The following is a 25,458-nucleotide window of genomic DNA, read 5'->3' on the forward strand; positions in this document are numbered from 1 at the left end:
TGTGGTAATATTCCCAGTGAAAGAGGATGTGGCTTAAACCACAGTTGTACCAATGTAAGTGGTGAAGAGTAGACATACCTTAGGTTATTTTATTTTTTGTCATTTTTTAACTTAGAAATAATTTTATACTTATAAAAACATTATAAGAATGGCACAGAGGACTCCAATATACCCTTCACCCAGATTCCCCAACTGTAATGTTAACCACATTTGCTTTTCACTTTTTTTGTGTGTGTTTGTGAGGAAGATCAGCCCTGAGCTAACACCCAGGCCAATCCTCCTCTTTTTGCTGAGGAAGACTGGCCCTGGGCTAACATCTGTGCCCATCTTCCTCCACTCTATGTGGGACACTGCCACAGCATGGCCTGACAAGCGGTGCGTTGGTGGGCGCCCGGGATCCGAACCTGGGCCGCCAGCAGCAGAGCGTGTGCACCTAACTGCTATGCCACAGGGCTGGCCCCTGCTTTTCACTTTTTATATATACAATTAGAATTTTTTGATCTATTTGAGAATAAGTTGAAGACATGATGCCTTTATCTCTATGGCATGTAGTATATATTTCCTAAGAACAGGACGTTCTCTTATATAACCACATACAGTGGTTAAAGTCAGGAAAATAACATTGATGCAAGTCTACTCCTTAATCTGTAGACTTTGTTAATATTTTGCCAATTGTCCCAGTAATGTACTTTATAGAAAAAAATCTGGTCCAGGGATCCTATGTGGATTATTTTGAAGGAGATAAGATAAGAGTTGCTTAGAGAGTGAAGGTGAATTTTGGAAGAAAAAGAGAAATCAAGGATGACTCTAAGTTTTTTCACTCAAGCAACTGGAAAATGAGTTACTATTATCTGAGACTGGGAGGAATTCACAAGGAACAAGTTTATGTGTGTGTCTGGAATTTGGGGAGGAAAAGCAGCTCAACTTTGGATATACTAAATCTGAGATGTTCATTAAACATTCAAGTGGATATGCGAGTTTGTTCTTTGTGATTTGAAATTCCATCCTGATGTACCTAATGTGAGTCTTTTCTATTAATTCGGCTCAGTACTGGGTGAGATCCTTCAACATAAAATTTCATCTTTTTTACATGTAGGGAATGTTCTTCAATGATTTATCTGAGTATTTCATTCCATTCTGCTGTCTCCAGATGACGTTGGAATTTCTAGATTTGCCCTAGGTATTTCTTAGCATTTCTTTTAAATCTATCTCTTGGCCTTTTTGTGTTCCATCCATGAGAATCCTTCTGAACATTCTTACAAGCTCACTAATTGTGTTGGTTTGGTACCTCTTTTATTCAATAACAACTATAATTGGATTTCTTTCACATCATTCTCTTCTCTTTGAGGGTATCAATTACATTTAAAGTTACTTTTTCCTGTTCGCCCTTTTAGCAAACCAGTAGTCTGTTAGTTCTTTTGCCTGAGGAGTTTAAATGTCTTTTTAATGTGGCGTTTGTTTTCTTAAAATGTTCAGTGATTATTTCTGTCTCTTTATTGTTGATTTAATGTGAAGATGTCATCACTTGCTAACGGATGTACCTGAAGCACATAATGTACCTGAAGCACTCCGACCCCAGAGTCTTCAATTTTTGTTTAGTTTGGGGGCAAATTCTCCTAGGAGGTGCCAACTTGCACCAATCCTTATAATATTTAAACTTGATCAGCATAATAGTCTGCTAATTGTATCACTCTTTTTGTCTTGCCCTTCTCCAATCCTTCCTACATTCTGTTGCCAAAAATAAGCTTTCGAAATGGAAATATTAAAATGTCATTTGATATGCTAAAATTTGCATTTCTCATAATTTTCAGGATAAAATATGAAATTCTCAGAGTGGCAACATGCTGTGTATTTGAAAAGCCTCATCTACAGACATTCACCTGTGTTCTCCTCATTTACCTAATGTTCAAGTACATTGAACTATTGGTAATTCCCTGATCATGCATCCATGCCTTTTCTTAGACCCTTGTCTTTACCTGGAGTGCTCTATTTCTTCCTCTCTGCATCTGGAACTTCAACGCATCCTTCAAGATCTAGCGCCTGTTATATACCTATGCCCATTGCTACTACATTTTGATGCCTTCCCTCTCCACTACACGTTAAATTAATTACTCCCTTTTCTGAATTCTCATGGCATGTTTTACATACCTGTAGGTGTTATTGCGAATAATTTATGTACCTCTATCTCCCCTACCAGACAGAAGGACATTTAAAGGCAGGGGTGTGTTTTATTCACCTCAGAATCTTTACTACCTACTACTACCTACTATTAAAATGACATGATTTGATTATTAAATGAAGTGAGAAATTCCAAAGTAGATTATAGCTGCTCTTCTGTTTAGAAAGAGGGAGGTCCTGGGTCTATGCACTCTTGAGGGTGTGGATTGCTTAGCCAGCCATTTTGTAGGATGCTACACATTTTTTAGAACTCTCACTTTGTTGACTGATCTCTGAGGTTGGCTCTATCGTGGATTCTTTATAAAGCAGCCACAGAAGCTACTTCCATGTCTCACTTCTGACATCAAGGGAGTCCTTGGGCCATGAGCAATGACCACTGAGGCCCAAGCAAGGTTGTGGGCAAAGCGCTGGGAAGAGAACTGGCAAGACACAAGGAAATAGCCCCTGGCCAAGCCTCAGGCAAAGATGAGGGGCTGTCCTGTGGGTGGGTTGCAGTCAGAGCAGAACAATGAAGAAATTGTTCAGGCAGGACGGAGAATCCTGGTGCCCCAGTGGTAGAGGGGCTAGATATAGAACTACAAAGGCCGGTGGGATTGATCCAGTATGTTCTGCTAAGTATATACATCTCCGAAAGACAATGAGAAGCCAGGGGAAGTTTTTAAGAAGAGAAATAAAATCATTTATGATACAACTTGGACTTCAGTCTGAGTGTCTGGCTGTCTATTTGGGGTCTACAGAGAGAAGAAATAACATGGAGATATGAAAAAGAACATTCCAGGAATGGCAAGAAGGTCTGTAGGTCTGGGGCATAGGCTGAGGGTGAGGAAAGAGAGGTCATGACAAGAGGTTTGCCTTGAAATATAAGCTGGGTTCAGATTGCAAAGGGCTTATACGACATGGTAGGTGCAGACGTCATTCTTTTCACTAAAAGGAACCAAAGAAGGGTTTTAAGTAGGAGCATAAGAGAGGGCAGAGGGAAATCGGAGTTTGAGGCCAGGCTTCTTGTTGAGCTTCTGGGGTCAAACAGAGAGATAAAGAAGAGATCCCTGTCCAAAGCAAGGTGGTTCACGGAAAGCCAGGGAGGCGGCCCTGCTCTCTTAGGAGAGTTTGCTCTGGGTCTACAGTTTATTTCTGAGGTTCGGACATCAGTTACTGGACTAGATCCAAATGGGGCCCTATCAAATATATGATTAATAAGGTCAAGGTAGTTTTTCACCATTATTTCACCCATGCAGTTAACAACTCATGCCTACTATAAAAAAAGCAATCATGTTAGTTCTGAAAGAAATTCAATGTTAAAAAAAGGTACACAAATAACTAAAATAAAGAATTAAAATGGGAATTAATGAAGCAACAAAGGGAGGAATGAGATGCTTAAGTAAAGAGTTTTGAGAAAGCAGCTGAGAATATCTAAGAGGATCAGGGAAGGCTCCTGAAGGAAATGGAATCTGAATTTAGATCTCAGGGATGTGCAAGATGGATTCAAATAGAATGGAATATTTTGGAAAGAGGAAACACAATGAAGATATATGGTTGACAGACCTAAATAGCATCAGCAAATAAATGTTGTAGATGCTGTTTTTAAAAAATTCCCTAGCTCCTTGTAATAGTGATGGATCACGTCCATAGAAGCAGAAACTACATCCCTTGGACCTTCTTTCAGGTCTTACAGAGATCAGCTGCGCTCTTTGGCAAATAGTTCGTATTATATTAGACAATCAACTGGATAAATAAAGACATTTGTATCATCTCCAGGTATAAATATTTTGAAGCCAGGAAAGTATTCGTCAGCTCAAGGCCCACAGGTGACGACAGTGTGGCTGGCCGGGACCCTCAGAGCCTGCCTTCCTCTTCTTCCCTCTTCTTCTCCTCCTCCCCCTTCTCCCTATTCCTTTCTTTTTTCCTCTCCTGTCTCTGTCTTTCTCTCCCCCATCTTCTTGATCTCTCTCTTTTTCTTTCACGAATTCATTCCGTCACTACAGACATACTAGCCACCTACCATGTACCAAATATTGGGATAGTGTGCACATTATTTTTTTCTACAAAAATTGGGTGTGAGGCGGAGTCTTTAAATAATAATAACTAGAGTCTCTCGAACATTTGATCCTGGGTGGCTTCTAAGTTTCAGTTATTTTCCTCTTCAAGGTGTCTGTCACCCAAAGCTCAGGGCAAATTTCAAAACCTGAGCCCGAATATTAAAAAATCCAAATGCATATCATCTAAACTTGACATCCAGGGAAAGAAACAGAGCTTCTCATTTAATAAGAGACTATATATAATCTGCAGGTGTTTATTTAACCTCACTTGGCAAGTTCTATCTATGTCACACTTCAGAGTCCTCAGCTGAGCTCGTCCTTGAGCACTGTGACTATGGGTGCTGGCTCAGTTTTTCCAGCTCCCCAGATCCTGCCTGTGGCGTTTGTCTCTCAGGACCATCTGTCACCCAGTTCACTGCTTCTCTCAGACATCCTCTTGGTTTTCCTAGCATTAGGGACTGCTTTCATTGGCAAGCTATTATTCTGCAGTGAGGCATTGGAAGCGTTTCCGAGCAGCATTTATTATTTTGGTGTGTGCTTACTTTTTTTGCAATGAAGACATTTCCTTCTAAGATTTTTAAGCTTTGAACTTTCCATTCTGTGCAAAAATTTGAGACAGCCTCCATTTTTTGTGGGTGTCCAACTCTAACACACAAAGTAATAGATTAGGAAATATTTAACAGTCTAGGTTCAAACAAATTCGTTTACTTTGGTTGAATTGATGTTGCTATTAATAGTCAGTGAAATAAACCACTGTATAAAGAAATTCGACCAGTAAGAAAAATATGACATTGCCCATAACGCAAATGAGAATTGTCTGCAGATTTCAATGCTTAAACTTTAATTTGGAGAATACAATTTTTAATGTAATATTGATAAAATAATGCTATTCATCCCAGGTGCCCATCTCTTCTCATGATGTTGTGAACACATAGCAATGCCCCTATACCTACACAGGTGGGGAAGTGACTCTGCCAGTGTGGTACGGGAAATGCACAGTCATGGCTACAAGCAAGTCATGTATATGGGAGAATGATTGTATCTCTGAGAAAGAATGAAGGATAGGAGAAATAATATTTTCATGCCAACTAATTAAAAATTCCTATCAATCACTAGAGTCCTATTCCATATGCAGAGGAATACTTCTTGCACACATACATTCCTTTTTATCTCTTCCCTCTGGGAAGAAATTGGGCCCCAATCCCTGTTTTATCTTCTTCCTCTAGGCCCCATTCTAGTCCTTGTTTAGCTTTCAAAAGCTGGTGAGCCATTTTCAAGGAGGGGGCCCATCATACGGAATGGAGCAGTCTTCAAGAGAACAATAAAGAGAAAGTGCCATGCAGAAAGACACAAAGAGGAAGAGAGTTAAAAAAAAAAAAAAAAAAAAAGGAACACACTCTAGGAAGAAAGAACATTTTAATCTCTCCTCTCTTTTCTCATTGTGTTACCTAGGCCAGAGTTGGAGTTGGGCTCCTTGGGAGTGAGGTAAGAGTGCGCCCCCTACAGGCAGATTGAGAGAGTGCATGGCACAGCTAAGCAGAAGGATAAGGCAGAATGGAGAAGCTGCAATCTAAGGCAGACCATCTGGGAGTCTTGCACAATATCCTGATTAAGTGTGAACAGAGCACAATGACAAGGAATCTAGAAGCCAGCAACATGCTGGGTTCAGACGTGAGGCAGCATCTGGAAAACCTCTCAGGACCCAGTCTCAGGGCAGGTGTTCATAGGAGGCAGGGTCAGGGAACTTGACCCTCAACATTACAACACAGGGGCAACCGATAGGTTGTGAAGATGATGACAGACCATGTACAGGTGAAAGTATATCAAAGGACTCCGGTAGTAGAATTGTCACAAAGGAGCAGAATAAAACATATTATGAGAACCAGGTGGGTCACAAGGACAGGGTTTGAGCAGCAAATGTTCATGCAGAATCTCCTGAGATGTGGATAAACTTTCTTCATTGGGAGACGGTTGTTCCAAATCCTGAGGTGAAGCTGCAGTCACTGGAAATGGGCCAGAAGGGAGAGGGGAGCCAAGAAGTGAAGAGGGCACTATCTAGAAGGGAAAATCAGGCTTCAAATCAAGTTGAGGGAAAGTATTGGCAGATGGGGTTAACTGGGAAACACTCCATCATGAGGTCAGGAGAGCTGAATCTGAGGCAGGGGATTTGTGGGGAATGAGCCAAAGTGTGTCAGGTCAGGCAGAGAATCAAAACTAGATGTCAGATGGCAAGTAAAGAACCAGTAACATAGAGTATGTGGATGAGTCTGGGCCAGGCTGGGAAGACATGGGGTCAACTCCACGTGCTTGGCTAGTTGAATTGTTTGCAGCTGTAGCTATCGCTGCTTTTATTCTCATGCATACAGCCTGGCAAGGAAACCTGTCGTTGTAAACAGCATGGGTCCTAGGCTTGGGGACAGGAAGAAGCCCCAGGTCCTGGGAATAACTGTGATGTCACTATAACACGTGACACTGGTCCCAGCATGTGGACTAGGGACATTGGTGAATGAAGCCACAGAAAGCTATTGCTATGATTAGCACTCCTGACTGTTACAGTTTTAGCTATTGTCAAATCAATTTTCTACTCTTCTCAGAGAAGCAAAGGAAGTCTGCAGGATTTTTGTAGGTGAAAGAGGATGACTAGGATATTCCTGGAAGATTTTTCCACCACATACTTTGGGTTTATTTCTTATCTCATAAATTAATTAATATTAATTATTACGTTATTATTGTTTTAACTCTTTGCATAAATTATTGTATTTGTCTCATAATAACTACATGGCTGTATTAGTGTGTTCAGGCTGTCATAACAAAATATCACAATGGCTTAAACAACAGGGATTTATTTTCTCACAGTTCTGGAAGCTAGACATCCATGATCAAAGTGACATAAAATTTGGTTTCTGATGAGGGACCTCTTTCCAGCTTGCAGACAGCTGCCTTCCCACTATGTGTTCACATGGCTTTTCTTGTGTGCGCATGTGGAGAGAAAGGGAGAGCGAGCACAAGCAAACTCTGTTGTCCCTTCCTCTTCATATAAGGACATATAAGTTTAATCAGATTAGGGGCCCATCCTTATAGCCTCATTTAACGTGAATTATCTCAAAAACACGGTTTATCTCCAAATACAGTCGAATTGAGGGTTGGGGCTTCAAAATATGAATTTGGAGGGTGACACACAATTCAGTACATAACATTGACGTAGGTAGGGATTATCCATATTTTAGGTGAGGAAAATAAGCTTCAGAGACCTTTAGGAACTTGCCCAGGGTAACACTGCAAACAGTGACAGAAGTAAAAATTGAAGTAACACACTGTGCTCTTAGCCACATATTATAGCCATTTTTTTCCTTTTAATTTTTTTATTTTACTGAAGTCATATTGGTTTATAACGTTATGTAAACTTCAGGTGTATATCATTACATTTTGGCTTCTGTATAGGCTGCATCGTGTTCACCACCAAAAGTCTAGCTGCCATCTAACACCCTACAAATATTCCCCTTTACCCTTTTTGCCCTCTCCCTACCCCTCTTCCACTCTGGTAACCACCAATTTTTTCTCTGTATCTATTTGTTTGTTTGTTTGTTTTTTATCTTCCACATATGAGTGAAATCATACAATATTTGGCTTTCTCCATCTGACTTATTTCACTTAGCATAACACCCTCACGGTCCATCCATGTTGTCGCAAATGGCATGATTTCATCTTTTTATGGCTGAGTAGTATATACCATATCTTCTTTATCCATTCATCCATTGGTGGGCACTTAGGTTGCTTCTGAGTCTTAGCCATAGTGAATAATGCTGCAATGAACATAGGGGCATATATATCTTTTTGAATTAGTGTTTTCATGTTCTTTGGATAAATACCCAGAAGTAAACAGCTAGATTATATGGTATTACTATTTTTAATCTTTTGAGAAATCTCTGTACTGTTTTCCTTAGTGGTTGTATTAGTTTGCATTCCTACTGTTTAGTTATTCCTGCACACAATATTTAGGGACCACATTCTATGTGTTGACCACTGTTACAGATACAAGAGTAGACAAAAAACAAAAAAACCCACAGTCCTTGTCCTCATGAAGCTTATAATCTGGGGAGGAGGAGGAGAGACATCAGCAACCAGCACCCATTTACCTAAGTAATTATTTAATCACACTTGTAGAGAGAATTCTGAAAGAGAAGCTGAGGCAGATCTGCTCTAGTCTGGAGCAGGGAAAGCTTCCCTGAGGAACTGACAATAGAACTGAGATCTGAAGAATTTGTACATGGCTAGATGATGGAAAGGGGAGAGAAGAGGTGGTGATGCTAGGGCAAAAAGGAGCTTGGGACATTGCAGGACCTGAAACAAGGCTAATGTGACTAAAGCTCAGAAAGTGAGAGTAAGAGTATTACGGATTGTGGCTATTGTAAACAGGCAGTAGATAACGCACTGCAAAATTTACAAAGCACTTTACTGTAACTCATTCATTTCATAACAGAAATTCTATAAAATTTAGAGAGCTAATGTTTGCATGTTCAGGAGGAGCCTTTCTCTTGTTGAATGCAGTTAATTTGAAGACTATATTTATTGTCCTACTAAATCATTAAAAATTGCATTAGCTTCTGCATCTTCATGGGCTGGAATGGCTATCAGCAGTTAAGAGCTCTAACCTGAACAATCAAAAAAGCCAAATAAAATAAAATACAGAAGTTTATCTGCTTGAAGACAGTAGAGCTTAGATGAGGCAATGAGTGAAGAGGCCAAGACTCCAGAGGGGAGAGAAGCTCAAATAAGTGAGCTGAGTTAAGCAACTTCTTTTTACCACAGCGGCATTTTCCAATTCAGGCCTGAGAATTCAAGCTTTTCACCAATGTGTGGGGACATTTTGATGAATTCTGGGGCTTCTTAGGGTAGGAGACTAAAATCCTAAGCTGGAAAACTTCTAAAAAACATAGCAGAGATGCCAGCAATTTTGTAAGACAAAGATTTGAAGTCTAGCCAGATCCATTGGAAGAATGAGTCAAGGATAACACTATAGGCTATAGTTGAAAATACAGAAGGGCAAAGGGGATTCAGAGGTAGACTAAGCCTTACTAGGACTGTGAACAAGACTTGACTCAAATTCAAGTATAGTGGAGGAAAAGGTGACTCTTTTCTGGAGGAAAGGAATATCATTTAGAACCACTACTCTTTTAGGGTGGTTACAATATCCAGAACTTAATAGTAAATTACTAGGTATGCCAAAGCGTAAGACCACATAATAGAAAACCACGTGAAAATTCAAAGAATAGAAATACACCCACAAATGCTCCTGACGAGGATTTAAAAATAACTATGATTAAAATATTTTAAAAATTAGAAGACAAGATGAATAAAGTAAAACATATGATAAAATTCCATAAACAGGTTAGAATTTATGAAAATAACTAATTACATATTTGAGAACTAGATATATTCATTATCTGATATTATGAACTCATTAGTTGGTTTAACAGCAGAATTGAGACAGCCAAACATAGGAGTACTGAACAAGAATGTTAGAAAATATCTACATGGAAGCAGAGAGGAAAAAATATATATAGAATTCAGACAAAAGTAGAGACAAGTGGGAAATAGTGAAAATGCCTAATAATCATAAAATTGAAGTCTAAGAAGAGAGAAGGATTGGATAAATCAATATTTGCAAGGGTAATGCTGAGAATTTCTCAAAAGTGACTAAAGACACAGCCCATAGATTTAAGAAACAATGAGAACCACCAAGCAAGGGAAACAGAAGAACTGCCCTCCCCACAAGAAAACCAAATTTTCTTTAAAAAGCTAAAGAAAAAAAGACACACAACCTTGAAAGAAACAATGGTGATATTGAAGTAAAACTGAAGTCTCAATGGTGAAAGCCAGAAGACAATATTATAACATCTTTAAAGTGCAGAAAGAAAATAAATGCCAACATAGACTTTCGTGCCTTACAAATATATATACTTAAAAACGAAGGTGAAATGAAACATATTCAGAAACACACACACAAAAAGGCTGAGAGAATTCATCCCTAAGAAACTTGTACTAAAAGAAATTTTAAATGGAGTTGTTCAGTAGAGGGAAAGTTATCCCAGATGAAAACACAGAAATGCAGGAAGAAGTAAAGACCAATGCATAACTGAGAGACATCAGCAAGATGGCCGAATGGAGGTTCCAGCTCTCACGTCCCCACAGAAACACCAATTTAACAACCATCCATGGATGAAGACACCTTCATGAGAGGTCTGGATTCCAGGTGAGAAGTTACAGCAACCTGGTGGAGCACATAAACAAGGAAAGCCTCATTGAAAAGGGTAAAGAACAGTTTCACTTTACCCACAGCACCCTTTCTATGGGCCAGCTCAGCACAGTGCTGAGAGAGATCCCCTTGGCCACAGAATCTTCACATTTTAGAAAGAAAGCAAAGTGAGAGTTTGACTTCCATAGCCTTTCGGGACCTGAGAGATCTGCTCTGTTACATCTCACCCAGAACACTGAGGGAATCTGCCTGGTTAGTTCAACTGGAGGCAGTTAGGAGCAAAGAAAAAGGATGGAGGCTGTCAATAACCAGCATGCAGATCTCAACAGCTAGCTCACGGCCCTAGTAGTAGGCACGACTGCTGACCTGGGCAACAGGCCCACTTGCACATGGACCCCTGCACCAGGCCCAACTGCTCATGGACCTTGTCAGCCAGCTCTCCCAACCATGGATTCTGCCAGCCAGCCCACCTGTGGCACTCGCTAGCCAGAATCTCTGGCTTAGCTGATTGATGAAGGGCTTCCTTGCCAAAGCTATACTTATATCAGCAACAAAATAGACTTTAAGTCAAAAACTATGACAGGATACAGAGAACATCATTACGTAATGATAAAGAGACAATTCAACAAGAAGATATAACAATTATAAATATATACGCACCCAACATTAGAACACCTAAATATATCAAGCAAATATTGACATATCTGAAGGGAGAAATAGATAGCAACACAATAATAGTAGGAGACTTCAATACCCCACTTTCAATAATGGATAGATGATCCAGACAGAAGATCAATAAGGAAATAGCAGACCTGAACAACACTTATAGACCACACAAACCTAACAGACATATAAAGAACATTCCACTCAATAGCAGCAGAATATGCATTCTTCTCAAGTGCATATAGAATACTTTCCAGGACAGATCATATGCTATGTCACAAAACAAGCTTTAACAAATTTAAGAAGATTAAAATGATTCCAAGTATCTTGTCCAAATACAATGAAATAAAACTAGAAATCAATAAAAAAAGAAAAATTGAAAAATTCACAAATGCATAGAAAATAAACAACACATTCTTGAACAACCGTTAGTTCAAAGAAGAAATCAAAAGGAAATAAGAAAATATCTCAAGACAAATTAAAACACAACATACAAAAACTTGTGGGATGCAGGGCCGGCCCCGTGGCTTAGCGGTTAAGTGCGCGCGCTCCGCTATTGGCGGCCCGGGTTTGGATCCCAGGCGTGCACCGACGCACAGCTTGTCCTGCCATGCTGAGGCCGCGTCCCACACACAGCAACCAGAAGGATGTGCAACTATGACATACAACTATCTACTGGGGCTTTGGGGGAAAAAAATAAATAAATAGATTTAAAAAAAAAAAACTTATGGGATGCAGCAAAAGCAGTACTATGAGGGAAGTTTATAGTCATAAATGCCTGCATTAAAAAATAGGAAAGATCTCAAATAAACAATCTAACTTTATATCTCAAGAAACTAGATAAAGAAAAACAATGTAACTTTATATCCCAAGAAACTAGATAAAGAAAAACAATGTAACTTTATATCTCAAGGAACTAGATAAAGAAGAAAAAACTAAGTCCAAAGTTAGCAGAATAAAGGAAGTAATAAACATCAGAGCAGAAATAAATGAAATTGAGAAAAGAAAAATACTAGAAAAAATTGAGGAAACTAAGAGTTTGTTTTTGAAAAGATAAACAAACTCGACAAACCCTTAGCTAGACTAAGAAAAAAAAGAACATTCAAATAAATAAAATAGGAAATTAAAGAGGAGACATTAGAACATACGCCTCAGAAATAAAAAGGATTATAAGTCACTATTATGAACAATTATACGTCAACAAATTGGATAACATAGAAGAAATGAATAAACTCTTAGAAACCTCCAACCTACCAACTCTGCATCAAGAAGAAATAGAAAGCCTAAACAGACCAGTAACAAATAAGATTGACTCAGTAATCAAAAAGCTCCCAAGAAAAAAAAGCCCAGGACCAGATGGCTTCACAGATGAATTCTATCTAACATTTAAAGATGAATTAATACCAATCCTTCTTAAGCTCTTTGAAAAAATAGAAGAGGGGATACTTTCAAACTCATTTTATGATGCTGCATCACCCTGATACCAAAGCCACACAAAGACACTACAAAGAAAGTAAATTACAGGCCAATATCCCTGATGAACATGAACGTAAAATCCTCACAAAATATTAACAAACCAAATTCAATGACACATTAAAAGAATCAAACACCATGACCAAGTTGGATTTATTCCTGGATGCAAGCATGATTCAACATACATAAATCAATCAATGTGATACACCTGATTAGCAGAATGAAGGATAGAAATCACACGATCATCACAATAGATGGAGAGAAAGTGCCATTTGACAATTCAATACCCTTTCATAATAAAAACTCTCAACAAATTATGTATAGAAGGAACCTGCCTCAACACAAGAAATGCCCTGTATGAAAAACCCACAGCTACCATCAGAGTCAACGGTGAACAACTGAAATCTTTTCCTATAAGATCTGGAACAATGCAAGGATGCCTACTGTTGCTGTTTCTATTCAACATGGTACTGGAAGTTCTAGCCAGAGCAATTAGGAAAAAATAAAAGTCATCCAAATTGGAAAGGAAAAAGTAAAATTATCTCTGTTTGCATATGACATGATCTTATATGTAGAAAATCTTAAAGATTCTACAAAAAAAAACCTGTTAGAACTAATCAACAAATTCAGGAAGGTTGCAGGATACAAAATCAACATACAAAAATCACTCGCATTTCTATAAACTAATAATGAACCATCTAAAAAAGAAATTAAGGAAAAATATCATTTACAATAGCTTCGAAAAGGATACAATTTTAGAAGTAAACTTATCCAAGGAGGTGAAAGACTTGTACAATGAAAACTATAAAAACTGATGAAAGAAATCAAAGCAGACACGAATAAATGGAAATATCCTGTGTTCATGGATTGAAAAAATTAATATTGTTAAAATATTCATACTACCCAAAGTGATTTACAGACTCGATACAATCCCTATCAAAATCTCAATGGCATTTTTTTTACAGAAATAGAAAAACATCCTAAAATTTATATGGAACCACAGAAGACTCCAAATAGTCAAAGCAATTTTGAGCAAGAAGAACAAAGCGGGAGGCATCACATTTTCTGATTTCAAAATATATTACAAAGCTACTATACCTAGCTATAATAGAAAATATATTGCTAAGTAATCCAAATACTATGGTACTGGCAAATAAACACACATATAGGCGAATGGAACAGAATAGTGAGCCTAGAAATAAACTCATGCATACGTAGTCAACTGACCTTTGACAAGGGTGCCAAGAATACACAATGGGGAAAGGATAGTCTCTTTAATAAATGGTGTTGGGAAAACTGGATAACTACATGCAAAAGAATGAAATTGGAGCCTTATCTGACACTTCACAAGAAAGTTTACTTGAAATGAACTAAAGACTTAATTGTAAGACCTGAAACTGTAAAACTCCTAGAAAAAACCAAGGAAAAGCCTCTTGGCAGTGGCCTTGGAAATGATTTCTTGAATGTGACATCAAAAGCATAGGCAACAAAAGCAAAAATAGGCAAGTGGGATTATATTAAACTAAAATCTTCTGCACAGCAAAAGAAACCATCAACAAAATGAAAAGGTAACCCATGGAATGGGAGAAAATATTTGCAAATCATTTATGTGATACAGGGTTAATATCCAAAATATATAAGGAACCCCTACAACGCAATAGGAAAAAAACCCCAAATAACCTAATTAAAAATGGGCAAAAGAACTGAATAGACATTTCCTACAAAGAGAAGACATACAAACGGCCAAAATGTACATGAAAAGGTGCTCAATATCATCCATCATCAGGGAAATGCAAATCAAAACCATAATGAGATATGGCCTCACACCTGCTAGAATAGCTATTATTAGAACAACCCAAAGGATAATAAGTGTTAGCAAGGATATGGAGAAAAGAGAACGCTTGTACGCTCTTAGTGGGAATGTAAATTAGTGCAGCCACTAGGGAGAACAGTATGGAGGTTCCTTAAAAAATTAAAAATAGAACTACCATATGATCCAGCAATTCCACTTCTGGATATATATCCAAAGGAATGAAATCAGGGTATCAAAGAGTTATTTGCAATCGCATGTTCATTGCAGCATTATTCACAACAGACATGGAAGCAAGCTAAATGTCTATCAGTGGATGAATGTGTAAAGAAAATGTGGTGTATATAAACAATGGAATATTATTCAGCCTAAGAAAGAGGAACATTTTGCTCTTTGTGATAACATGAATGAACCTGGAGAACATTAGGCTAAGTGAAATAAGCCAGACACAGAAGGACAAATATTACATGATGCTACTTATATAAGGAACCTAAAATAGTTAAACTCATAGAAGCAGAGAGTAGAATGGTGTATGCCAGGGGCTGGGGGGAGGAGAAAACAGAGAGGTATCAATCAAGGGGTATAAAATTTCTGTTATACTGGATGAATAAATCCTAGAGATCTACTGTACAGCATAGAGGTTGTAGTTAACAAGTGTATTGTATCCTTTAAAATTTGCTAAGGGGATAGATCTTATGTTAAGTTTCCTTACCACACACAAAAAAATAATAATAATTAAAGACGGTGGGAGGAAATTTTTGGAGGTGATGGACATGTTTATGGCATAGATTGTGGTGATTGTTTCACAGGTGTATACTTACCTCCAAATTCATCAAGCTGTATATGTAAGTGTATACTGTTTTTTGTGTGTCAATCATACTTTAATAAAGTGTTTTTTTAAAAAAGAGCAATGGATAAGGAATCTAAGTGGATAAATATAAATGTCTGTTGATTATTAACTGTAAAATACAATAATAATAATAATATTGTGTGGGTTTTAAAATATATGTAGATTTAAAATACATGAAAACAATAAAACTGAAGGAAGGAGAGGGTACATGGAATTAAAATGTTCCAAATTTGTATGAGAGAAGTGGCAAGAGTAATAATTTGTATTAGGCTATAATAGATGAAGGATGCATGCTATAATCTCTAGGATTACCAATAAAACAAAGAGAAGAATTCATAACTAAGAAATTAATAGAAAGGGAAATGAAATAAAAATATATTTGAATAACCCAAAGGAAGGCAGAGAAAGAGAGAGACATAACATGGATAATTAATTCAAATACAAAATAAAATTAGGATGATATGCTAAATACAACTTCAATCAGAGATTACATTGAATGTAAATGGAGTAAACAGTCCAATTGAAAGACAAAGCTTGTTAGATTGAATTAAATAAACAGGACCCAACTATATGACACATTTTAAAGACATATTTTAAATGGTAGAATCATAAGGGTTGCAAGTAAAAGGATGGAAAAAGATGTAAAGTGCAAACACTAAACAAAAGAAGGCTCAGTGTATCAGAAAAAGTAGATCTTAAGGAAGAATTATTATTAGAAAAAAAGGACATTTTATAATGAATATATCACTATTCTAGATTTTTATGAACCAATAGCATAGTGTAGAAACATATAAAACAAAAGTTGACAGAATGAAAAGGCTACTACACAATCTATAGCAAGCGTGGAAGATCATAACAAACTACTCTCAATAGCTGCCCAGACAGGAGACAGAAAACCCCCACAAGACAGTGTGTATATAAAAGATTTGAATGATAAAATTAAATATAATCTCAGTTGAATATATAGAACACTGGAAGGAATTACATCAACTGTACACAAACTCCTTCAGAGAACGGTAAATGAGAGAACGTTTCTAAGCTCATTTAATGAGACCAGCAAAACCTTGTTATCAAACCTGACAAACACATTGAGAGGAAAATTATAGACCAGTCTTTTTCACAAGAGAAGCAAAATCCTATACAAAATGCTAGCACCTGAAATAATATGATACGCTAACAAGGTTTATATATCACAACAAAATGGGTTTTATTCCAGCTATGCAAGTGTAAAACATGTAAAAATCAATCATTGTAATTCACTACACTACCCCCAAAAAGGGAGAAACATCATATGATTATCTCAATCAATATAGGAAAGCATGTAAAAGACTTCTATATAGAAAGCCACAGCACATTATTGAGACAAATTAAAGAAGCCCCAAGAAAATGGAGGGATATGTTATGTTCAAGGATAAGAAGACTGAATATTAAAAATCTATCAATATCTATCTAAAGCTATCAATATCTGTAATTTCAATGCAAATCCATTAAAAATCCCACAAGTTTTTATAAGTAGATTCCAGAACTTATTTAGAAATGCAGAAGGTCAAGTGTGGCTCTGGTGATCTTAAGGAAAAGAAAGCTGAAAAAGTTACACTACCAGATAAGAAAACTCATTATATTGCAATGGTGATTTAAACAGTGTGGTATTTGCACATGTGTTGATCAATAAACCAGCATAACATACTGGAGTCCTAAAAATGGACTAAATTGACTCGTATGTGGTCACCTGATTTATGACAAAGCTGACACTGCAGTTTAGTGAGGGTAAAGATGGTCTTTCCAATGAATGATTCTGGGTCAATTAGCTATTCATATGGGAAAAATTAATCATGGCCTCCTACCATACATTATATTAAAGAATCAATTCTATATGGATTGTACATCTAAAAATGAAAAATGTAAAAAAATTTAAACAGAAGAAAACACAGCATACTATCTTTATTGTCTTTGGATAGGCAAAGATTTCTTAACAGGATATGAAATGCTGACTTCGAAGGAAAATTTGATAAATTGGTAATACTGAAAATTAGAAGTTTTGTTCAACAAATGGTATCAATTAAGGAATGAAAAGGAAAGTGGAAGAAATTTGCAACATATATCCAACAAAGGAGTAATATCTGCTACCTAAAGGATTACTACAAATCAATAAGAAAAAGGCAGACAACGAAATAGAAATGGGGCAGAAGATTTCAACAGACACTCCACGAAATAGGGTATCCAAATATCCAATAAATATATAAGAATGTGCTCACCTTTATTAGTCATTAGGGAAATGCATACTAAAAACACAATTTGATACAACTACTACTACAATGATCTACTACAATGACAAAAAGGAACAAGGCAGAAAATTCTCAGTATTCTTGTGGTTGTGGAGCAACTGAAACTCTCATCAACTGTTAGTAGACATTTATATTGGAAACTATTTGTGATTTTTACTATAACTACACACACACACACCCTATGATCCATTAGTTTCAGACTTCGGTAAATTCCCAACAGAAATATATACTTATTTTTACAAAAGATATTTATAAGAATGTTCAGAGTAGCATTATTTGTAATAGCCTTATAAGTGGAAATAATATTATGGTCCATCAACCACGGAATAAATAAATTGTGATATATTTATACAACTATATAATATGCCACAACAAGAATGAACTAACTAAAACTATACACATGAACGAATCTCAGAGCATAATGTTGAGTGAACAAAGCTGGATACACACAAAACAGGACACTGAATTTATATAACATTCAAAGTAGACAACCTCGTTTGTGGTGTTGGTTGTAAGGATAGTGAGTACCTCTGGTGAGTAAATATACTCTTTTAAAATTCATTGAGCTGTATACTTACAGCTGAGCACTCTACTATATGTAGGTTAGTTTTCAATAATAATATTTAAATTAATTTTTAAAACTTCATTAGGTTCTTTGGATACAAAGGAAAATGTGATTCTTCCCTGGTCAGTCTTGTTTGGAAGGAAGAAGTCTAACTGAGAATTATGATCTGTGTGATAAGTGCCCTAATAGAGGTAAGCATGGTGCATTCCATGGGGCAAAAGAGGAATGGCACAGACTTGAACTGAGAGTGGAGCTTAGGAAAGGCTTGCTGGAGGAAACGATGCCTCAGTTGATTCTTGAAGGAGAAATAGAAATTAACCAGGTATATCTGGGTTGTTAATTGCAGACAAAAGAACCCACTTTGCCTAGTTTAAGCAGAAAGTGTTTATTAAAAGGTAATAGCCTACAGAATACCTGGAATGTCTAGTAACCAGGTTTGGTTGCTACAAAGGCACTATCCATGTAGTCAGGGAAAAATATCCACCACCACCAAGGGGTTAATAGCAGAAACATCATTGACTCTAACTATTGCATCCTGAAATCCATGATGTATATAGTACTGGGTACCAGTGCCAGCGCTGTCCCAGAGCAACCAGGCATTTCCACTATTGTCTTGCCAAATGATCTAATCTCTCTACACATTGACATTCCTCATCTGACTCACTTTTGCCTCCAAGTTTTGCAGTAGTGCAACAGACTAGCAGAAGCTAGGTCACATACAAGCACTACGACTGCAAAAAGTCTGTACAGAAAGGCAGGCCAGAAAGGGTTAGAATGGATGTTGAATGAGCTAACTTATAGCATCTGCTGTAAACCAAGGAAAGGGAATAGGAAAGTGAGACATCCAGAAAGAGGAAGGGCAGCTTTCAAGATATATTGGCATACAGCCATGTGAGCAGGACCAAATTTATTCATGGCCTCCCATTCTTCTTATGTTAAGATTTAGAAACTTGGGCTCAGGTGATGCACAACTTGCTTCTCATGATACACAATAAGGAGTTTTTTGTTTGTGTGTGCGTGTGTGTGTGTGTGTGTGACTTCAGAGACCTTGCCTAAATGACTTATTCTGTCTAGGGCTCAGTTTCTTCATCTGAAATTCAGTATAGTATTACATACACAAGACCCAGGACTGCTATGAGGGTTAATGAGACCATGTACAGGCAAGCATCTTGTGTAGCAGTTGGCACATAGCAGAGATTTAACATGGGCTTCTTACATCTGAAAGAGAGAGCTCCTGGCAGTTTATAAGAAAGAAGGAGGACTTGAGACAGATGATATGTGATTGGTTTTACTTTCTTCTTCTCTCAGTAGTTGGTCCTTCTAGGTCAATAGCTGAAGGAAATGTTGAGCAGAACTTATGGTGGCACCTTGACCCTTGATTCAGATATGAACACAATATAATTTCATGTCTACTTGATGGAACTACTTTTCTACAGGGACAAATAAAAGGCAAATACAGAGACTACAGATCACATAGAACAGTGTTACACGAGGCAACCTTTTAAGTGGGTCACATGGTAATTCTGTCCCCTGCCCACAAAAGCAAAGGCTCTCTGGGGTCAGATTATTATTATGTTTTTTAAATTAGTTTTATTGAGGTTGTATGAAAGAAAATTCACCAATTTTAAGTGTACTATTTGATAAGCTTTGATAAATAACTACAATTGTAACCAACACCATATAAAACATTCCATCACCTCGTAAGATCCCCCAGGCCACTTTGAGGTCAATCACATCCCCTACAGTCTGGGCCCTGGGATACACTGATCTTCTTTCTGTCACATTAGTTTTTATTTTCTAGAAAAAAGAAATCATACAATATGTAGTCTTTTGTGGCTGGCATATTTTATTAAAAATTTTTTTTATTGAGGTAACATTGGTTTATAACAGTATGTAGATTTCAGGTGTACATCATTATAATCCGACTTCTGTATACACTACATCATGTGACAGATGGCATCTTTTATTTAGTATAGTGTTTCTCAACATTTTTTATTATTACCCTCCAAGGAGCCTTTTCAGACATATTTCACCTGATTGTGTTTCTCCCATTATGAAATTTTAATACCACAGATATAGTGTATATCTGTTTATGTATTGTAGGTATATCTGTATTTTACACATAAAAAGTAAGATTTTTCACTCCTCAAGAACAAACTTTGGCCCCCTTGGGGGCGATATTGCCCTAAATGAGAATACATGATTTAGTATAATGCTTTCGTGATGTATCAGTATTATGTGTATCAGCAGTTGGTTCACTTTTGTTGCTGGGTAATTTTGGTTGTATAAAGAGACATTTAAGAAATGAATAATAACAGCAATTGTGTTACAAAGGTCAGGTACTAAGTGCATAATTCAACTACTGTTCTTTCTCAGCTTTGACTCTCAGCCTCCCTGGTATCAGTAAACAGACCTCTAATCACACAGTCGTTCAAGTCAGAAATCTAGGTGTGATTGAGATACTTCCTTTCCCCTCGTTTCCCCATATACAATTTGTCAAATCCTGTCAATTTCACCTCTAGATTATTTCTTGAATCTGTATCTTGTCTCAAGGGATCAGATTTTGCCATAACTCAGAACATTCTAGACATGTAAGGATTTTGCTTTTATCTTAAAAGAAATGGGAAGCCATTGAAGGAATTTAAATAAGAAAGTGAAGTGACTTGATTAGTGTAATTAAAAGATTATTAAATCTTTTATTTAGTAAATAATAAATTAGAATGTGGACAATGAATTAGAAGAGACCAGGACTATTTAGGTAGTCCAGAGGAAAAATGATAGTGTTCTTTTATGAATTTTTGAGTGGGAGATGAGAGAATTGGGAGACATGCTTCATTTTCAGTGAGGCCTCTGAGAAGAACTTAGCCCAGACCTTACGATGAGAATTCAGATATACTCTCTTACTGCTTGCTGCTGCTTTGACTGACTTAATATTTTTGTCAAACTAATCAGCATCCTAATTGAATTATGTACAAACATTCTTGGATCACTGTTGACGAGTTGGAAGGAATTTGAGAAATAGAATCATACTTAAAAGAAAAAAAATATTTTATCTACTTAGTGCACCCACTCAACTTTCCATCCATCTTACATTTTTTTAGTGGTTGCTGGAGTACTAGTATCCATGTACCAGCTTCAAATGGTCTGCAATCCCGTTTTATGCAAACTGTTTTGACTATGTACATATATACATGCCTCTGGGGGCCTCTTGAGGAGGTCTTTAACCTACTAAAGATTAAGAATCAATGATTTACTGTGTTTTCCATCTGGAGTATACAGGCATGCATATGACATAGTCTTCATTCTTAAGGCACATAAAGTTTATATCATGTAAACAGATAAATGATGAAGTCACATTGTCAGTGTTAGGAAGGAGACATGAACAAAGCTCTGGATGTTTGTCAGTTACATGGGTGCTTTGTCTCTTCCAGGTAACTTCTGAAGTATGGCTGACCACAATAATTCCTCCTGCAATCCTATACTGACACCCTATTTAACTGGGCTCTACTGCATAGTGCTCATTGGAGGACTGATGGGCATCATTTCCATTTTGTTCCTGCTGGTGAAAATGAACACCCGGTCTATGACCACCACAGCAGTTATTAACCTGGTAGTGGTCCACAGTGTTTTTCTGCTGACAGTGCCTTTTCGCTTGGCCTATCTCATCAAGCAAACTTGGACATTTGGATTGCCCTTCTGCAAATTTGTGAGCGCCATGCTGCATATCCACATGTACCTCACATTCCTGTTCTATGTGGTGATCCTGGTCATCAGGTACCTCATCTTCTTCAAGTGCAAAGACAAAGTGGAATTCTACAGAAAACTGCATGCTGTGGCTGCCAGTACCGGACTGTGGCTACTGGTGATTGTCATTGTGGTGCCCCTGGTTGTTTTTCAGTATGGAACTCGTGAGATGTATGATGAGCAAAACTGCTTTGTATTCCACAAAGAACTTAATCGTGTATATGCTCAAGTCATCAACTATATGATAGTCACTATTGTCATAGCTATTGTGGTGATTCTCTTGGTCTTCCAGATTTTCATCATCATGTCGATGGTACGGAAGCTACACCACTCCTTACTATCCCACCAGGAGTTCTGGGCTCAACTGAAAAACCTATTTTTTATAGGGGTCATCCTTATTTGCTTCCTTCCCTACCATTTCTTTAGGATCTATTACTTGCATGCTGTGGCACGCTCAAATGACTGTAACGACAATGTCATATTTTATAATGAAATCTTCCTGAGTGTAACAGCGATTAGCTGCTTTGATTTGCTGCTCTTTGTTCTTGGGGGAAGCCATTGGTTTAAGCAAAAGATAATTGACCTGTGGAATTGCCTTTTGTGCCGTTAGCCACAGACTAAGGTATTCAGAATTACTTCCTTTATGTTGGGAGTAAAAATGGGCACAGGGAAGTAGGAATGGTTATTTCATTGCTTGTTAAAACTATGCCTTGACGCAGCCGAACAAAAGGACTATAAAATGTCAGAGCATTCATTCCAGTTCTTATTTAATCCCCACCATCTCGAAATTATTCCCATGCAAAGACTAGTGATTTTAAATCCACCTGCAGTTGCAATACTGCATTATTTTCCAACACAAAGTGTCTACTTGGCCCATCTGGGAACCATGGGTCTAACGGTTTCTAGTTTTATGAGCTTGTTTTAGTTTCCTCAATTTGGAACATGGTATTTTCTTAAGCTTAGGACTGGACTCAGCCCTCTAGTTCTTTTCATTCCACTCAAACTTAGGTAAGTTAATCCTGACCATGATTCAGCTCCAAAGACATAAACTCCACTTGGCTAACCAGGTAAGATGCCCATTCAACTCACACTCTGACAAAAAACAGATCGGGGGGAGAATAGTAAGAAAATTTTGCATATTACCATAACTTTGGTGGAAATTCACTTATCTAGAAATCAAGGGAAACAGAAATCTTCATGGCCTTCTGCTATAACGAGACTATCTAGATTTGTCCTTTGAAAGGTCAAGTTTAAGGGCATGGGATCAGCTCCCTCAATAGCTCCAAAAATGATTTAAAAGCTTACTGAACATATTTAAATAATGGTGAAACTGAAACTTAGAGAATATTCCTGTCCAATATGCTGCTAGGCATTAAAATGAGTTCCCAAGGGAAGTGAATAAAATTTTTTCCTTTTCTGTTTTTTGAAGAATTGCTAGATGTCTTGGGTCACAGTTAATTTAGATTTTCCTTTAAGAAAGTTATACTGAAATCTTTAGCATTCCCTTCCACACTTAAAGTTATTTGTTTTCAAATAAATGAAGACAATATTCTTAAAAAAAAAGAGCTTTTGAGAAATACATAGAAAAATTATTAATTTAGACTATGAGATTAGGATGCTAAGTTGTTATATAGGCTTGTGGTTCTTTTTCCCTCCTGCCCATATTTCTACTGTTTCCTTCCAAGTGTTATAATCTTGAAACTTTCCAAGAAACCGATCCAGTTTCATATTTAATGCTTCAGAAAACCTGAAGCAATTCATGATAGGAATAGAAGAACCAAATGAATCAAGGTAAATTTTTTTTTTTTCCCAGCAAGGTAAATGTTCAGGATTTAAAGATTTTTCCTAATTTTTTATACTCCATGGCTCCACAAGTTAATCAGATGACTAAGAAATACCCCTGTGAGTTTCTACGATCATTAAAATTACTGAGTCATAGAAATTAATTTTGAGGATGAAAAAGCAGCAACATACTGCACACATGATTTGTTCTGCAATTTTTTCCTGTTTTAAATTTTCTTTTATCTGTCCTTTTTTCTTTTTGTAAGCTACATTTCTTTTATTTCTTATTTGTCTTCTTCCCCCATTTTTTCTTAGTTTTTTCTTTCTCACTTTGACTCATAATATTTGTAAGAAAATTTCTGACTCATAAAAGCTTTAAGAAAATTTGTAACACCCGTAAAATTTGTAAGAAAATAACTATAGTAAAATGTTAAAAATTTAAAAACATTATTTATGGGAATTACATCAAGTTTCTCTTCTTATGTATCTATGTCTTACTATCATAACATCTGTTAGCTTATAGATTGTATTACAATCTCTTCCAGATTTTAAATGTGTTGAGGACAGGTAATTGTGCTTTTCTCTGTATTATTGTATATTATAATAAAGGACTTATTTCTGTGGACCAATAAGAAATATTATCCCAAATATAGAAATGCAATTTCCATAATATATCTTATTCATTAATATTTACAGAATAAATAGAAAATTTCGATTTGCCTATTCTTTGTCTCTAGTTGCTATGAAAATGAATCTCATGCAGGAGTGGGAGTGACATTGGCCTCTCAGGCCATTTTTGGATATCACAATTATAAGAGAGTACTACTGGCATTTGGCAGTTGGGACCAGAGACTAGACATCTTGTCTTGGACACAATTGTCTGCACAATAAGGATTTATCAGGTGTTGCTCTGTATTTGAATGTTCTTCCAGACATTCATGAGGTGACACATATGTTCATAATAATCAGAGCAGTTTTCATAAAACGCATAGTATATTTTTGGTATGGTTTTAATTTTCTGAATTTTCTAGAAATGCAACTACTGTGGATATCGAGGGAAGATTTTACTCTGTTTTCCTCAGAACTTTACCAAGAGTTGTTCATTCCTAAAAATCACATTATCAATGGCAACACAGTCTGTGGCATTAAAATACAACATACCACACTTGTATACAATATTTGTAGATATTGTATTCAGGTAGATATTAGATATGGGTGCCAACATCACACTGCCTCATTTTGTCTCCTTTTGTGATCATGTCTGAGCATTTACACACTGAAATACATATTATTTTATTGTAAATAATTTTCTTTTTCACTATACATTTATATTACAGTTGCAACATGATATATATAATAGTGCAGGAGTGTCATCTGCAAATTTTATTTTAGAATGGTAAAACTGTTACCAAATATTTGCAATAAAAAGTAAGGCATTGGGTCTGCAAGAGTTGAGAACCACTGAGTTACCAAAAACAGAGTCAACTTAAAAGAGACATTTACCAATTATGACATTATGAGCAGGAAAAATATTCCTATATTTTGGGAATACTTAACCTCAGCTTGATTCGACTGTAAATGATTTCTTTTGTTTCTGTAGTGATTAAAAGAGTAAATGCAACTTTTAGGAAAATGCAAGAAAAAAAATGTATATTTTCTTTTTCAATAAGACGAATGTATTTCCCTGAGCCTCACAACTCTCAGATTGGCTCATGGTCAACATCTACCAAATTTTGAACCCAGGGTTAAGGACAATTTTTGAGGCCCAGGCAGAAAGATTGTTTCTGGCACCCATTAAAAGGGACTCTACTCGGGC

The 25,458-nt window shown here is 36.8% G+C and overlaps 1 protein-coding gene across 3 annotated transcripts in view; it reads left to right on the forward strand.

Moving 5' to 3' along the window:
• GPR141 (G protein-coupled receptor 141) overlaps positions 1-24,295 on the forward strand; it is a 64,302-nt gene extending 40,007 nt beyond the window's left edge. For 2 of the 3 annotated variants that reach the window (XM_087435372.1, XM_087435382.1), the window contains exon 2: positions 21,548-24,295. In XM_087435372.1, coding sequence (XP_087291498.1) covers positions 21,562-22,470 — 909 coding nt within the window. In that variant the 5' untranslated portion in view covers positions 21,548-21,561 and the 3' untranslated portion in view covers positions 22,471-24,295. Of the gene's footprint in view, positions 1-18,201; positions 18,308-21,547 lie in introns of all 3 variants that reach the window. The other variant, XM_087435377.1, reaches the window with a different exon arrangement.
• The last annotated feature ends 1,163 nt before the right edge of the window (positions 24,296-25,458 follow it).

This window comes from Ceratotherium simum, chromosome 1, assembly GCF_057802395.1.
Source record: "Ceratotherium simum simum isolate JZ-2026a chromosome 1, ASM5780239v1, whole genome shotgun sequence".
NCBI lineage: Eukaryota > Metazoa > Chordata > Mammalia > Perissodactyla > Rhinocerotidae > Ceratotherium > Ceratotherium simum.